The following is an 18,116-nucleotide window of genomic DNA, read 5'->3' as shown; positions in this document are numbered from 1 at the left end:
GAGTACTTCCTTTTGTCGGTCCTAACTTTCTTGGCAATCCGTTTCATGGGATGACCCCTAGTTCTAGTGCTATGGGAGAACGTTTTCTCTCTATCCCCTTTCTCCACACCATGCATGATTTTATAGACCTCGATCATGTCTCACCTCAGTCTTTTTTTCTAAACTAAAAAGCCCCAGGTGTTGTAGCCTTTCCTCATAAGGAAGGTGCTCTAGGCCCCTGATCACCTGGGTTGCCCTCTTCTGCACCTTTTCCAGTTCTATAATGTTCTTTCTGAGGTATGGTGTCCAGAACTGTACACAGTACTCCAACTGTGGCTGCACCATTCTTTGCAACAACATTTTCTTCAGAGAAGAGGCATGGACTTTTTGAAATCCATGTGATGCTTTGTTAAGTAGGTAATGTCCAGTTTAGTAAACGTTTGCAGGCTTCCTGCATTCAAGTACCTGAATTACTTTCAAGAGTCCTCACCAGAGGCACAGCCTCCTAAGCCCCATGTAAGATCCAGTCGTTTCTTAGTGGTCTCATTCCTATGAAGAGACACTCACTGACACATTACTGCTCTATGAAGCCCTGACAGAAGCATAAAAATCTGCTTTTAAAGAGGAACAATGTGAGGTGGGTTTCAGATACCTGCCCCAACTCTGGAGAAGACCTTTCTACAGCAAGGAAGCTTAGCTGGGGGGTTTGTTGTGGATTCTGCGAGGTCTGGATGCTGGAACAGGAAAAAAATGTTTATGCAACAATGCCTTAGAACTAAAAAGTTAGGAACCAAATAAAATATTGGTTTAGGAACCAAACAACAGCCACCTTCTTTGGCCTGGAGAAAAGACTGCCTCAAAGAAGGGAAGCTTCAAAGGCCTCGGTGATGGTGGCGGAGATGAAAAACAATCTATTCGGGCTAAAAACAAGAGGAAGATTTGCAAGGCACTCTGCATGAAGTAAGGACATCTAGAAGATATCTGCCCCACTGAAGTGGTGGGGTGTGTTTTTTGTGGCAACTTCTCGTTTCATATGCCAGATTAGAAGCAGGGAAGAGACCAAATTCAGACCATGGGCCAACAGTTGGTTGTCACTGTTCTAAGTGCTACATACTAATTTCAGGGAAGAGGAGAGCTACTTTGCCCATTTTTCTAATTCTGAAAGTATCAGTCAAGCAATATTCATTCCCAAATGAATACAACAGATCTACAGAAACAATAAAATCTCTAAGTCCAATACTTAAGATGCAAGGAAGTGTTGGAATATGGTTGAAACCAAACAAAAAAAATCACACCCGTTGATGTCATAATTTAATAAGAGCCTAGAAATCAAATCCAGTTCATAGCCCAATTTCACTCTTGCACCTGTAGCCCAAGCCATTTCTTGCCCATTTCAACACGCTTTTAAAAAGCAACCTAAGTCTAACTAACTAAGTCCCCATTACAGTTCATTAAAAGATGCATTTTTTCAGAAGCCAAAATATTACTTCTCCATCTTGAGAACTATCCAGTATAATATATATCCTAAATAAAATGCTCAAAACCATCTCATTTATAATCATCATGTACATGACCTCAAATGGATGGAGGGTCATATACTCAGTATTACAGTGAACGTCCTGTCTGCCATTCACATGATAAGTGAAACACTGGCTGTGTGGATCTTTAGCAGGCAAAGAGCAATATAATGTCTGTCTGACATATTTTTCCCAAAAGTGGATTTTTCATATAGTTATTCTGGATTTACATATTAAAATCACAGTACAAATCCAGACTCAGACAAATTATCTTTTGAGGAGGTAAATACAATGATACAAGAGGACCTACTTAATTTCTCAAAAATCATTACAGATGCCTTATTTATACACTGTAGACCAGGAAATCTCAAAGTTGGGTCCCCAGATGTTAATGGACTTCAGCTCCCATAATCCCCAACCGAAGGCCACTGGGCCTGGGGATTATAGGAGCTGAAGTCCAAGAACATCTGGGGACCCAACGTTGAGAATCCCTGCTGTAGACAAAACAGTAAAAGAAAACATAGGCAGGGGTCAAGAAATGTTGGCTCTGTTCACTAACCAGACAAAAATTTTACTCGTCAAGCAACACTGGTGCATAACTCGTCAGGCATCATTTTTCACTCATTAGAGATAAGTAGACTAGTGGATTTCCTGAGCCCTATACATAGGCTTTTAAGTCTAATACACACATATATAATTCACAGGAAAGACAGAGTGAAAGCATAACAGTCTCTGAATCACTTTTACTCAATTCTGATTAGTAATTTGACAAAAATAGACAAGTAAATACTGAGTATTTTGCAAACTGTGTCTTCTGCTTTATTACTTTAGGATTGTTACAAAGATCTGAAAGATCTAGCAGTGCAGAGACCACAGCATTACCACATCCTGAAAATGTTGACCTCACATAGTCCCAAACAGGACTAGATTATGCAGACATGGAACTCTCAGTTCCCTTCTCAAGAAAACACATTAAAAGTTTAAAACCTGACTTTTGGGGGAAGCTTTTTATGTTTCATCTGCAGCTATAGCAAGTGGGTTTAATTTTTTTAAAAAACAAAAACAAACTTTTAAACCTGGTTTAAAAGTTTTTAATTTATTTATTTTCATCAATGTTATGTTTTATACGCTTTTATCTTTCTTTTTTTTAGCCACCCCAAACGGTATTGCACTGGAGGAGTGGGATATAAATATTTTAAATAACTCTTGCAGATACATGACTAGTGAGGCGCCAAGAAGTCACCTGGCTTTAAGTCATTTCTGTTTCCTCCTATGTCTAAGTAGACATTATGCCAGTGCAGACTGAAAGCTCACATCTGCAACTCGTGCTTCCTTCCAAGGAACTCAGGGCAGCAAGTAGGTGGTTATTCTGTTTCATCATCAGAGCTTTAGGGCGAGAAAAAGCAGCTTGACACAAAGCCACACAACTAATTGTATGGCCGAGGACAGGTTCACCTTCTCTCTCCTACACTACCACACTGGCCAATACAAAACAGCAGGCACCTCAAAATTATTGCTACATCCTATATAATAAAAGGCTAAGTGAGTGGCCGTGGCTTTGGAACGTTGGGGATCTGCGTCCCTGCCTCCCTGGGCTGTTCTGGGCCTGCACGAAGCGCAGGCCCAGAAGAGCCCAAGGGACACAGGACCTCTGCCGCCGCCTCGGCCATGAGCTGCGGCACGGCGAGAGGAGGCCGAGGCAACCAGAAGCGGCCGCCCTGAAAAAGGCGAGGGCAATGGCGGCGGGGGAAGACCGAGACGGGGGACAGGGAAGCTGGGCGAGGTGGCGGCGAAGCCGCCAACGAGGCCCCCGCCCGCTCACAGCCGTCGCCGCCGCCTGCTCACCCGCCCTCCCAGCTGCCCAAAATCACCTTCCCCGCTCCCCCCCAAAAAAGATTAAGGGCCAAAATGGCCCATGAGAAGGTCGCCGCCCCCGCCTATCGCCCTCCCGCCCACCCAGCTGCCGAAGACCACCTTACCCGCTCCAGCCCGAGGGAAAAGAGAGGAGCTCACGAGCAGAGCTCCTCTCTGTGCTAAGTCACTGCTCAAACTGCCGCTATGGACGCAAAGGACGCCTATTGCGTCCATTGCGACAGTATAGGCAGCAGCTTAACACAGAGAGTAGCTCTGTTTCCGAGTTCCTCTCTTCTCCTTCGGGCTGGAGCGGGTAAGGTGGGCTCCGGCAGCTGGGTGCGCGGGAGGGCGATAGGCGGGGCGGCCACCTTCTCATGGGCCATTTTGGCTGTTATTCATCCACCCCCCCGCCAAAAAAAGTAAAAGCAAAATAAGGAAGAACAAAAACAGAGACAACAACAAAACAAAAAACAAAAAGAGAGAGGGGACAAGGGGGGGGGAAGAGACAGAAAGAGAGAGAGAGAGACAGAAAAGACGGGATAGAAAGCTAGCGCCCGTTATCATAACGGGCTTAAAAATACTAGTCACTCTATAATGTCCATAAAGCACCAGCACTACCAGCACTCTTAGCTAGGCAAGATATTAATGCCTAGATAGCATCATCATGAATTATTCCCCCAAGTGTTTTAAGCAGGGACATAGTTAATGCTGCCAGGATAACCCACATGCAACCTGATAAAGCTTCTGAGTCCATTTTTGGAAGAAGCAGACCAAAACAGAGAGGTAGCTTTCTAAACTAAACAAAACAACACACAGCACATTAAATAACCACAGAAAGGATACTTGCAGCCTACCATCAGATGTGCCAAAGGACAACATTTTGGGTTACTGTGAAATCTCAATTATAATTTACATTTAAAGAGAAATACTTTTTAATACACCCCCCCACACACACACACACATACACAATTCACACTAAAATGAATCTCTTTGCATTATACTTTTTGTGTTATAATTTACAAACAGATTTTGTTCTTAGATGGTCAACTGACCACTCTTTTCACATAGAGAAACTTAAAACACAATCTTTAACAAGCAGAAATTTCACTATGTTCCAAGTACTAGTTACAGCTATGACATGTCTTCATGTAACCAAATCACTCTGACATTTGTAAAAGATTTCACCTTCATTTTGTTGGGCTTCAGGTACTCAAATTGGACAATTCTTCACTTATTATCAGTAAATAATAATGCAGTTATAATTTTCTTTCCCCTACAAATATACATAGCTAGTATATTCCTGCTTTAAAAAGGTAACATGTGCTATCAAGTCGATTTTGACTCCTGGTGCCCACAGAGCCCTGTGGTTGTCTTTGGTAGAATCCAGGAGGGGTTGACCATTGCCTCCTCCCGTGCAGTATGAGATGATACCTTTCAGCATCTTCCTATATCGCTGCTGCCTGATATAGTACCAGCAGGGATTCAAACTGGCAACCTTCTGCTTGTTAGTCAAGCATTTCCCCGCTGTTGTGCCACTTAAGGTGACTATATTCCTGCTTTAGCCGAGTAACGATTCTACAGCCTAGTCATGTCTTTGCCATCTGCAGGAAAAGGCCAAGGGGGAAAGATCTGCCTAAGTGCAACACCTGTGATGCACATGGCATGTCAGCTGAAAGTTTTCTCTTCACATTGTACTAAGCCTGAGAAAAAGTGCAAGATTACCCAGGTTCTGGAAACCCACCCCCACTCCCCAAGCCTGGTAGTATCTAACGTCTTTACTACAACACCCCAATGATGCCACTCAACTTCAGAGGTCTCAAACATCAGCATCCCTTACATTTGCAGCATTAAGCAGAAGACATTTTCCAAGAAATGGAGCAAGTTTTAAGAGTCTCTTTCCTACACAAAAATGCAAGATGTACAGCAACGAGTCACACATATCCCTCTTGAACTTCACTGTAACGACATGCTGCAGAAAGCAGGCTTAACTGTTTGCTTTCCCCAATGCAGGAGATTATATCACAGTCTCATCTGTGCACATAATTTACAAATTTGTTTTTGATGGCTGACACTTTCAGAACTATTAGGCAACATAACACATTGTGGTGCTACCAGTTTCTAATTTCCTGCTACATTCTACTTTACTGATTGTAAAGTCACATCTGAACTTCAGCCTTCAGCAGCAAAAACCACAAGGGAAGAAGAGTCTTCTGATGTCATAGATGGAAACCATCTTGGGACTGTGGTTACTCAAGAGGAGATCCGCAAACAATTAAGCAACAATCACATCTTTTAGTCTTTAAAGTGCGAAAAGAGTCTTTGTTGTTTTGCTGCAACAACATAATGTGATTGTTACTTAAGTATTTGAAAACAAGCAATTCTGATGTTCCTTCCAATCAATTTCCACTGATTTTCATTATTTAAATTATCATGACCACCACTTTTTAGAGAAAAATTTGTGGAAACCAATTTTCATCTAAATGAGCATACCTTTGCAAATGCACTTGAGAGATGGGTTTCACTAGACAACAAAATGCTGAGTTTATCTAAAGGATGCAAAGAGTAATTTTTCACCAATATCATCTATATGAATAATGATCATAGGGACTACAGACTCACTCTCTCTTTGAGAAAGACCAAGATTTTGAATTTTATCATCATGAGAAGCCCTGTAAACTTGGTGGGACAGAAGAAATTTGTTCACAAATTTGGAGAAGGTGAACAGTCACAAGTCAGCAAAGAACTTCAAAAACCTAAGTACAAATGTGTATTTAAATACAACTCATTTTCCCACTCACTGGGCAAAACACTGAAAGCAGGTAATATATCTCAGTCAACCATTTAGTAGAATGCTGACCATCTCCTTTTCTGTAGATCTCCACAAGTTTCAAGACTCACTTTTAAAAATAAATTTGAAAAAACATGGAAGAGCTCAAGAATATCCTCAAGGGAGCCAGACTTCTGAAGGGCTTCTCACATATTTGCAGAAACAAGATCAAAGGGCACATCAAAACTAAAGGAGAGTGTTTCGCCATGGAAAAGGTGCCATAGAAATTGCGTACCCCCCCACCAGAAACCCAGGGACACTGTCCAAATGTTGTTTGCCACATAATAGAAGAATTACACCACAAAGTCCAATGAATGTTTTGCAATAAACAGCAGAGCAACTATGTTGCATGCCAACACAGTTCCTCTATGTCGAGAGAGAAATCATAGACCCCTGGACAAGCAATATATTTTATCTATTCTATTTAGTAAATTATGAAACATGCTACATTGAATGAATGAATTTTATTATTACAGTCAGTGACCAGCAATCAAAAAATAAAATGGAAAATAAAATTAGAGTAAAATTAAAATCAAAGGACTGGGTGATAGAGTATCAAAACATAAACAAATACAACAAATATTTATATACTGCTTTTCAACAAAAGTTCCCAAAGCGGTTTACATAGATAAAAATAAATATAATGGCCCCCCTTCCCCAAAGGGCTCACAATCTAAAAGAGAAACATAAGATAGACACCAGCAACAGCCACTGGAGGGATGCTGTGCTGAGGATGGATAGGGCCAGTTGCTCTCCCCCTGCTAAATAAAGAGAATCACCACTTTTAAAAGGTGCCTCTTTTGTTCAGTTAGCAAGGGTATACAGACAGAGGTCTCAATTACAATTCATCAACTGCTCCCTTCTCAGTCTGCATGCTGCAGCACAGAATCTTGCTATCCCAGCTGTAACTGCTGTATACTGGCCTGCCAGAAGAAAGGAAGTCTAATACTCTTCTGGTCAACCTGGCATGCTTTTTATAAGTGGTTCAATCTAGGTAAATAAGAATGTCCCTATAATATAAACAGTATAAAAGCACATGTGAGATGGACTCAATATTGCCCGAACCGCATGGACATAACTATTCCTGAGCGGTATGCTCTTAAATCTGCCATCCAGAATGGCAGAAGGCAGGGCATTAAACCGTGCCAGCGAGAACATTCTCCTCTGGTTTAAAGTAAAGGTAAAGCGTGCTGTCAAGTCGATTTTGACTCCTGGTGCCCACAGAGCCCTGTGGTTGTCTTTGGTAGAATACAGGAGGGGTGTACCATTGCCTCCTCCCACGCAGTGTGAGATGATGCCTTTCAGCATCTTCCTATATCGCTGCTGCCCGATGTAGTACCAGCGGGGATTCGAACCGGCAACCTTCTGCTTGTTAGTCAAGTATTTCTCCGCTGCGCCACTTAAAGTGGCCATCCTCTGGTTTAGAGTGGTCAAATCTGTAAGGCTGAAAATTTGTAAATTTGTATTACCCACTGGCTGAGGGTAATATGAGAAGCCACCTGGAATGCTGCTAAGGTTAACAAGACTTACATCAGATTGCTTCTCCATATCCATAATATGTTGTTTAACAATTTCTTTGGTGGCATCATGTCCCAATGAAAGTAGATATTGTGGAGAAAGGCCACATCTGCCCAATTTGTCATGAAGGCTCTTACACCAACTGGAATGCAACTCATCTTTCAATACCGGGGGGGGGGGGGGGGGCAGGCCCTGATGGCAAAAATATAATTGGAGCCAGTAATTAAATGTGTGAAGCCACCCCTGTGCCTCGACTTTGGTTAGAACCACCTCTAAGCGTAGGATGGCATTTGAAACACACCTAGGCACCTCGAACATGACACGGAATCTAGACTGAACCACTTCCATGGTCTGAAGTTGCAGGTGGAATAGATCTGGACCCTGTACAGCATTTGTGCCAATGTTTTGGCCTGGTATAGCTTGACAGCTGCTGGAATAAAATAGCCCCCTCTAGTATGGAAGAATTTTAGTATAGCACGTGCACTCCTCTGCACTTGCTGCAGCATGTCCGCATTCTGTACCCCATGTACCCTTTGAATGGAAAACATGCTCCATTAATGAAACAACAATACTAGGACTTTATCTAGCACCTTTAGGGCATTCAAAGGACTTCACATACAAGGATCGTTGAGGTAATGCAACATGCCATAAAACAGGCCAATATTGTGCCCATATTCCAGACACAGACTTGAGACCAAAAGACAGAGATTTTGAACCAGGGGAGGGAAAGCGGATTTCCCAGCTCACATTTTATTCCAACTCTGGATTAACGAAAACTTCTCTCGCATCAGGACAACGGTTTTTAACCATATGTATAGAATAAGGCTGAACAACTGAGATTATTGTAGCTGCCAAGCCCAGAACTACAATATCTTATCTGGTTAAAGTGTTAACAGAAGGCTTCAGACCTCCAAGGCATCAGGTCAAGAATGTTCTTTATTTGGAGGCAGATTCCATTAGGATGAGAGTCACTTGGCTGAACGTTCACTCACTGACCTCTTAGAGGAGACATATTTTGATTTTGGTTATGTGGAAGCAGTGAAAATTTTGTACAGCGGAAAGATAGGAAGAAAGCAACTCAGGGGTAGTGACCTTCACACATCTACTTGCTAACAAAAGAAGCAGAACTATTACTATAAACACTATCTGTGCAACACTTTTATTTTTAAAATAAGCAACAACAATCCTGAGGGTTAACATGACATGGGTAGGCCCTATACCAAGGACAGCCAAATGTATTGATTGAAGCATTTAACCTCCTTCATACTTTCCCCTGTAACCTCCTGCAGACCTGGTGGGTCGTGCCCACCTGAAGAGAACTGCAAGACAGAACGCAAGCACAGCTCCTCCGTCTCACAATTTTGTAACAGGGGTGGTGAGATACTACTGTTCTCACCCCGGTACGGCAAATGGCACCTCCTGAAATGCCCTCTTTTATGTGCAGGAGCCCTCCTTTCCCTCTGGTATTCTAGAGCGAGAAAGATGGCCATAGGCAGAAGAATCTTTAACTGAGGGCCAGCATTGCAGGTGGCGATGGAAAAAAGACACGTCTACCAGTGCAAAGTCTAGCACTGCAGGACACAGAGGGGCTCCAGCCTCCCTGCTCCACCATCACTTTCTGACAACTGTTGCAACCCTGGCAGGAGCCCAGACCTGCTGGGAACCTGCACGCCCAAGAACCAAAGCCGTGCCAAGCCTGCCAGGAGGCAGTGAGGAGAGCAGCTTGGCAGACAAGACCGCATCCTCACCCAGCGTGCCAGGAGGAGCGGGCAGGCCACGATCCAGGAGGCCAAGCCAAGCCAAGCGGGATCATCACGAAGAGGAAGAGGAGGAACTGGGATTCCCGCTGCGGTGGGGAAGCAAAACACCAATTCCCCTGCAGGCCAGCTGTGTTGCGACGCCACCACCCAGCTCCAGCCACCTCACAGAGGCTCTGGAACCAGTGTTCCCTCTACCAAGGATCCCCTGACTCTGTGGACTACAAGTCCCATAAGCCACTGCGGCTGGGGGCGCTGGGAGCTGTAGTCCACAACATCTGGGAATCCCTGGTAGAGGGAACGGTATTGGGGCCTCCAAAGGCGCCTCCCTCCTGCCCTGGCTGGCAGCTCCCTGGGGGTTTCTACCCCCTGCCTGCCTGAGCTGCGCACCACGCCGGCCCTCCAGGCGGCCTTGGACTACAACTCCCATCACCCCCAGCCACAGGGGCCAGGGCGCGGGGGTGATGGGAGCTGTGGGCCCACCCCCCACCGGAGGGCCCTGACCTCCTGGACCCACTCTTTGCTCGCTGCCCGGCCGGCCCTTAGCCTCCGCCTGGGACCTGCGGCGAGCCAGCCAGCCAGCCACCCTTGCCCGGGCCGCGGCGACTCACAGTCGAGGTGCTTCTTCTTGGGGCCCATGACTTCGTGGGTCGTGGCCTTGCAGACGGCTTTGGCGATGGCCGAGCCGGTGACACTGTGCTGCGCCGCCGCGATCCGGTCGGTGATGGACTGGCCCGACATGGCGAGGAGGAGGCGGCAGGCGGCGGCGGCGGCGGGGCGCTGCTTCCCAGCCCGGCTTCCTCGGGAGGCAGGAGAGGAGGGAGAGGAATGCTGCCCCGAAGCAGCAGCTCAAGCGGCCCCGGAGGAGGAGCAGGAAGGGGGGGGAGGAGGAGGGACGCCGGACGCCGCCCCGCCGAAGCCCAGCCCAGCCCCGCCGGCCCGGCCCGCCCTCAGAGGAGCGCCGCCCGCCGCCGGCTACAGGCGGGCCGGGGGAGGCCGAGCGCGGGGAGGAGGAGGAGGAGAGGACGGGGGAGGCCCACCCGCCAGGACTCGGGAGCTCGCGCTGCGGTGGGCCGCGGGAGGGGGAGGAGAGGAGGAGGGACTGGAGAGCAGCCGCCCCCGAGCCGCGCCGCCGCCGCCGCCACCACACGCCCGCCTCGCCGAAGACGTTTCCACTCCCAGACAAAATGGCGGCCGGCGGCGGCGTCAGGTGACGCGGCGGCGGCACCCCGGTGTCTCCTCGGGGCCAGGGGTGGGCTGCCGCCCCGCAAGGGTGGGCTGCCGCCCTGCTGCCGCTCGCCCTCCCTCCCTCCCTCCCCGACTGGCACAGAGACACACACGCCGCCGCCCATCCCCCGCCCTGGCCTCCCCCGAGGTGCCCCCTCAGTCCAGCCTGCAGCCGGTCGCCCCCCGCCACAGCCCAGGCCTGCCTCGCAGGGGGGTGGGGGGGGGGGCTTGTGAGGGGTGGCCGCCCTCGGGAGGGACCCCTTCCTCTTCGCCGCCGCCTCCTCCTCGCCACACGGAGGCCCGGCGAGGGTGGCCCACCTTTCCTGGCCAGAATGGGGGGCACAGGTTTAGGGGGGGCGGCGGGAGGCTGTCTGCAGTGGGTGTCATTGACGGGCATGCCCCTGAATTCTGTGCTCTTGAATCATGCCCGCCTTGTCATTGTTTGGAACAGGTTCCGGTTGTGCCGCTTTTCAACCCAAAACGTCTCGGGATAAGAAGCTGCTGGCCCCGCCACCAAAATGAGGGACAAATGCTGGCCCTGCAGGGACCAACGTTTCATCCCTGAGATGAAGGGCCTCCTTCGTGATGCGGGACAGTCAGCTACCCTTAGCGGGGTTGATAGGAAGAGGCCCTGTTCACACATTGCGTTCAGCGCAGGTACAACCTGTGTACACAGGTAAAGGTAAAGTGTGCCTGGAGCCCTGTGGTTGGCTTTGGTAGACTACAGGAGGGGTGGACCATTGCCTCCTCCCACGCAGTCTGAGATGATGCCTTTCTGCATCTTCCTTATATTGCTCCTGCCCAGTCAGGGATTCGAACTGGCAGCCTTCTGCTTGTTATCCTTCCGAGGTCGGTAAAATGAGTACCCAGAATGTTGGGGGCAATATGCTAAAATCATTGTAAACCGCTTAGAGAGCTTCGGCTATAGAGCGGTATATAAATGTAAGTGCTATTGCTATTGTTAGTCAAGCATTTTCCCACTGTGCCACTTAAGGTGAGCTGTGTACACATGTACAGATCTGTGTTTGTGGACTCTGTGTGTGTAAACTGTACAGGTCTGGTCTTGTGGTAGCAAGCATGACTTGGACCCTTTGCTAAGCAGGGCCTGCCCTGGTTCTCATTGGAATGGGAGTCCCCATGTGTGAGCACTGTAAGGTATTCCTCTTAGGGATGGGGTCGCTCTGGGAAGAGCATCTGCCTACTTGCATGCAGAAGGCTCCAAGTTCCCTCCCTGGCAGCATCTCCAGATAGACTCCTGCCAGCAAACTTGGAGAAGCCGCTGCCAGTCTGTGTAGACAGCACTGAGCTAGGTGGACCGATGGTCTGACTCAGTATAAGGTAGATTCTAATTTTCCTATGTACAACGAATAGCCCTATGCACAATACACATACAATCTGTGTACAGTGTATGAATATGGTGGATATTTATAAACTGCTTTTTCACAAAAGTTCCCAATACATAGATATAAATCAATAAATAAAATGGCTTCCTGTCCCCAAGGCACTCACAGTCTTTAAAAAGGGCTCACAATCTAAAATCTGTACACACATACAGATCTATATGTGTATGGTGGCTACTTATAGACTTATCCACACATTATGTTCAACACTACACTACTCATACTAAAAGCCCTAGCCTTATTCACACATTATGTTCAACACTCATACAGTGAGTGTACAGTGTACACAGGTAGTTATTCACATGTTCTGTTGATCACAGGTACAGCAGTACTCTTCCCTGTCTATTCTGTATCCAGGTTCACTTTTGAAATTGACAGACACACACAAAAATGTGTATAGATGTCTAAATGCAGGACTTAGGTCTGAATAGGAGTCCATAAAAAAACAGAGTTGCCAGCTCTGAAACTATTCCTAATGATTGTTTTTCCAATATTGTTCACAATATCAAGCCACTAAATTTTCCAGGATTATTTTCAAGAGTCACCTGGAGATAGATGCTAAATTCTGGAGATGTCAACCCAGTCCTGGGAGGGCAGGGTGGTGACCCTAATAAAGAAGACTGTGTGGTGTAGGGTCACACAGAGGCAAGCAAACAGATAAAGACTCTTGCTTTGTTCCCCATCTGTCAGAATTTAAATTTCATAGGGTAGTTGCCTCTGCATAGCAACCCAGAGCACTGGACCACAAGAGAAGAATCTGTAGCTGCAGATCTGTGTGGGTTTGTGATGGGGTGACAACAAAAGTTTTTCCTTGTGGTGGGTTGCCCCAGTCAAACAGCAACCCACATGGAGGCTGCCAGCAACATATAGAAATGCTACTTTCCATTAAGAAATGCTACCTTCACATGACAAGAAAGATCCGTGCATGCGAGCTGATCTGCAATGGCTATTTCACATAACCGCACTACCTTGTTATACACCAGTTATCCTGTCGGACATTGGGGGAAAAGCTTATCTGAACTGGCCCTTTGGCACACCTGTAACTTCACCGTTTACAGTATTCGTAATATGGCATATGTGATAAGGACAAGTTGGCCTTAAATGTTATAAGTGTTACAAAATAAACATTCAGAACTACAAACATCTTGGGAATTGCTGTTTGCAATTCAGAAGTGATCGTGAACCTTCATAAGAACAGCCCTACAAGATCAGGCCCAAGGCCTATCTGGTCCAGCATTCAGCATCCTGTGTTTCACACAGTGACCCACCAGATACCTCTGGGGAAGCCCACAGGCAAGAGGTACTGTATGTGCATGCCCTCTCTCATGCTGTGGCTCCCCTTCAACTGGTATTGAGAGGCATCGTGCCTCTGAGGCTGGAGTTGGCCCACAGACTGGTAGCCATTGATAGACCTGCCCTCCATGAATCTGTCTAAGCTCCTTTTAAAACCATCCAAGCTAGTGGACATCACCACATCCCATGGCAAGGAATTCCATAGATTAATTATGCGCTGTATGAAAAAGTACTTCTGCTTGTCGGTCCTAGATTTCCCAACCTTCAGTTTCATGGGGTGACCCCTGGTTCTAGTGTTGTGAGAGGGAGAAAAATGTCTCTCTGTCCACCCTCTCCACTCCATGCATAATTCTATCCACCTCGATCATGCTCCCTTTAGTTGCCTCTTTTCCAAGGTAAAGAGCCCCATATGCTGTAGCCTAGCCTCATAAGGAAGGTGCTCCAGGCCTCTGATCATCTTTGTTGCCCTCTTCTGCAGTTCTACAATATCCTTCTTAAGATACGGTGACCAAAGTTGTACACAGTACTCCAGATGTGGCCACACCATAGGGGCATTATAATATTACCATTTTTATTTTCAATCCCATTCCTAACCACCCTGAGCCATTTTCGGAGGAGTGGTATATAAATCAAATCAAATAAATAAAATTAGCCTTTCTCACAGCTGCCACACTCTGAGCCTACATTTTAAGTGAGTCCACCAAAACCTTTGGTCAGTCACCAACAGCTCAGATCCCATCAGCAAATATGTGAAGTTGGGTTTTTGTGCATCACTTTACACTTGCTTACATTGAACCACATTTGCCATTTTGTCGCCCACTCCCCCAGTTTGGAGAAATCGTTTTGCAGCTCCTCACAATCTCTTGGGGTTTAGTGTCATCTGTTAATTTGGCCACTTTACTGCTTACCCCAACTTCTAGATCATTATGAACCAGTTAAAGAGCACTGGTCCCAATAACGATCCCTGGGGGACCCCACTTCCTACCTACCTCCATTGTGAAAACTGTCCTTTATTCCTACTCTCTGTTTCCTGTCCTTCAACCAATTACTGATCCACACATGAACTGAACCTGACAGTTTGATCTTCCTCAAGACCTCAGGATTTAGCCATCCTGTCTCAAGATCCCTTGATAGTTCAGCAACATCCGTTGACTGCACACATTTTCCCTGTCTTGATGCATTGCATCTCTTGCTGACTTTTTCTGCAAAGAGAAACAGAATTGTGTACCATTTCAATATTCATTTCTGTCCCATATCACATTTGGCAGCTGTCAACGGACTCATCCACTCCTTTGAAATTATCTGTGGGCAATTATCCACAGATAATTTGAAATTATCTCTGGGAACACAAATGCTTTCCTGTGTCAGCATAGAAATTTTTGCAGGCACCCCATCATGAGAGCCACATACAACTCCACCTTGTATGACTCAACACCAACTCAACACTGCCTAGAGATGTACATATCAGGTGGTATAAAAATATGATAAATAAATAATAAACCTTGTGAAAGGTTGGGCTTTGGACCGCAACAGAATGGCAAGCTTTAAAAAAAAAAATCCTTATTTTTGGCAATGGCCCAGAAACAGAAAGTGGGTTGGATCTTTTCAGAGACCGAAATCCACATGGCTGAGAAGTTGCTGTGTCACTGCAGAGAAGTGGTCATATGAGAAATCTAGTGTGGATCAGCCACTGTTCTAAAATTCTGTTCTCTGTCTTTGCTGCTCATGTCAAGCAGTATGTGAGATTCAGTAGGTAAGAGGCTACAGTTTGTGGTCCCTGCCAAAATCCTAGCAAACAAGTTTTAAAAAGGTAAATGCTGAAAGAAGCATTAAAGTGGCACTCATAGCCTGAGAAACACAGATGCAGCAACGGAGGATTTCATCTGTTTCAATTCATACAGAGTGACCATTTCTGCATTTTTTTTCCTTTTTGACAAGGTATTTGTTTAATTTTCAGAATGCATAGTCCTTAAATTGAGGACTGCTAGGAAGATTGCAGCAATCTGACCACATTTGTTATACGAGTGAACTCACTCACACACAAATGCTGGTTTTAGAGTTCACCACCACTTATAAACACCTCACTGTCTTCACTTTTCAAACTCAAGTGTCTTCAGAGAGCACCTAACTCAGGGGTTCTCAAACTGGGGTCCCGAGATACTGTTGTACTATAACTCCCATCATTCCCAGCTACAATGGCCTTTTCATATTACTTGGAACATGAAGATTTGTGCATTTTATATGGAAAATTAGGCCAGACTGCTCAAATGTGTTTACATGGGACCACTTTTGAAATAGTTCAGGATTTAATTTCCCATTATAATTTAAATTTCCCTTTATCAGCCTGGTTAATCGGCCTAAGGGCCAGTTAGTTGCATGATCATCTCAAGCAACTGCCTTCTGCACTTAAAACTATTTCCCGCCCCTGAGGATCATTGTCACCTCAGCGACCATGCTCAGAGTGAGTGACCCAGGCAGCCCACATTCTGGAAGGGAGCTTGTTCATCTGGCAGTGGCAGCAGAAACATTAGAGAGCTGCAGAGAAGCTTCAGCATTATGTACCCCACCATCAGCTGCCCATCATAACTCTGAATGGCATTGAATGGCATAATTATTGTAAACTGCCGGGAATATCCTTTTGATCAATAAGCAGTGGGTAAGCCTTTAAATTGTATTGAAATTGCTTAATTTTAATGAGCTGTTTTAGAATATTTTGTTTTGTGGGATTTTAATCTGTTTTTACTCTTTTATATTGGTTTTTTAAATGTTGTATGCCACCTAGAGATGTACATATCAGGCGGTATGAAAATATGATAAGCAAATAAACACATCAAACAAATAATGTGAACGTTTGAAGGATTTCCTGTTGTGCTCGGAAAGACATTTTCATTTGGGTGATCCCATTTATGTCTGGAGCAGGACAGCTTGTGAATAATGTTGCACCAAAACTGGACCTTGGTGCCTTGCAAGTTGCTAAATAAATAAACTGCCGTTTGTAAGAGGTGGGTGAATTTGCAACATGAAAGGTTGAGCGTTGCGCTTCATTCCTACAAAACTTGGCAGGGACTACTAGAGTTATTCTTCTGTAAGACCTGCTTCCATCTCCATGAAGTATCTATTGTTATGGATGAAGGTGATTGCTCTTCTTAAGATTCACCTTGAGACTTGTGCCCTGTGATACTTGGTACTGTATATGCTGCCTCCGCTGTTCCCTCTAAGGCATGCACACATATGCACGCTCACAAGTTTTCTGATGTCCGCTCAGTTAATTTTAGATCCCGCTCAGGTTGAATCAGGAAGGCTCCACACTGAATGCAGGTGAGCACACAGTGCCTTGATACTGCTGCCCAGAACAAAACTCATTCCGCACAGAGATAAAAAAATTAGAGGGAGCACTGATTGCCACACTCTGATGAAGAGTCTGAAAACAATGTTTATTTTTATGCATTTATGATGATTCCTATTTGTGGCTCTTACTTTATGGTCTCTACTCAATATTGAATCATTGTGTAACAATTTAGAATATAGTTCTCATTTCAGTTTCTATTTAATATATGTCCACAAATTTTGATATTGTTATGAATATATTTTTGATCCTCTTTATACATTATAAAGAGGATTATTCTTTCCCCCCTAAACATGATGAGACAGGAAGGGTAGAAGGAAGGACATTAATATGGTTACCTCTTCTCATACAAGTTGGCAGCATTTATTGGCTGATTGCTCTCATTGCTTAATTATGAGCAGTTCATTATAGCAGAGAAAATACAAATTAAAATATCATTTTGAGGGTGCTCAGAAAGCACCCAGTAAAGTGAACAGTGTAAGAAATGCAAGACCGAGTCTCTCTCTTCAGAGAAGAGAAGCGAAGGAGAGTGAAAGGGTTGCATCTAAGCAAAATAGGACACTTCTCTGATCTCAGGATTGTTGAAGTGTGGAGGTCAAAAACAAATTTGTTAGGATACACATGCTAAGCGTGTGTTTCAAGGAGATAACAAATGTGGCTCTTCATTCAAAAGAATGCCTCTTTCATTCTTCGTCGTACCCAGGATAAAGTGTTGATCTGCCACAAGAAATCAGCCATTCACTGGTGCATCATGGTAGAGCCTAGAATAAGCTGAAATAATCAAGGAGGTCATTCACACAATCAAAAACTGTGTTCTACACAGGTTTGGGACCTGTGTGTGCTCCCCATTTTCGGTTGTGTGGATGCAAGGTAGGAGGAAAACCTTGGTAGAAGTGATTGTGTGGAAGCAAGGGAGGAGGAGAAGCTACCCAGGTTTCCCTCCCGCCTTGCTTCCACACAACCAATGATTGGGAGCACACACAGCTCCCAAACCCAAGTAGAACGCCGTTTTTGATTGAGTGAATGACCTCAGTGTTTAGCAAACCTTTCTTTTGACCAGCCTGGCTTGTGGCCAGCCGTGCTAGGTTTTCATGCTGTATGTTGCAATCCAAGTTCCATGGTAACAGATTCTTGGGAAGTTGCCTTATGCACTCTTAGACCCTTCTCCCATCTAGCTCAGTATTGTCTATACGGACTGGCAGCGACTCTCCAAGGTTTCAGGTGGGGGTCTTTCCAGCCATTCCTGGAGATGCCACCTTCTCCATGTAAAGCATTCACCACCACGGAGCTATGCATGCATGTGTGCAGCAGTCTTGAGCGTTGCTCAGCAAACAGAAACCTACGTTCCTCTGGGTATCAGCGGATGTGTTTTCTAGAGCTGATATTCTAAACAGCTCC

At 45.6% G+C, this 18,116-nt stretch overlaps 1 protein-coding gene across 6 annotated transcripts in view; it reads right to left on the bottom strand.

Annotated features, from left to right (window-relative positions):
* Positions 1 to 10,751, bottom strand: part of LOC128335366 (phosphatidylinositol-binding clathrin assembly protein-like) — a 55,181-nt gene extending 44,430 nt beyond the window's left edge. The window contains exon 1 of one of the 6 annotated variants that reach the window (XM_053273455.1): positions 10,064 to 10,751. In XM_053273455.1, the coding sequence (XP_053129430.1) occupies positions 10,064 to 10,193 (130 nt within the window). In that variant the 5' untranslated portion in view covers positions 10,194 to 10,751. The remainder of the gene's footprint in view (positions 1 to 10,063) is intronic. The other 5 variants (XM_053273456.1, XM_053273453.1, XM_053273457.1 and 2 more) reach the window with 5 other exon arrangements.
* Positions 10,752 to 18,116: the final 7,365 nt, after the last annotated feature.

Source organism: Hemicordylus capensis, chromosome 11 (genome assembly GCF_027244095.1).
Source record: "Hemicordylus capensis ecotype Gifberg chromosome 11, rHemCap1.1.pri, whole genome shotgun sequence".
Taxonomy (NCBI): domain Eukaryota; kingdom Metazoa; phylum Chordata; class Lepidosauria; order Squamata; family Cordylidae; genus Hemicordylus; species Hemicordylus capensis.
This window is presented reverse-complemented; position numbering and strand designations above follow the sequence as displayed.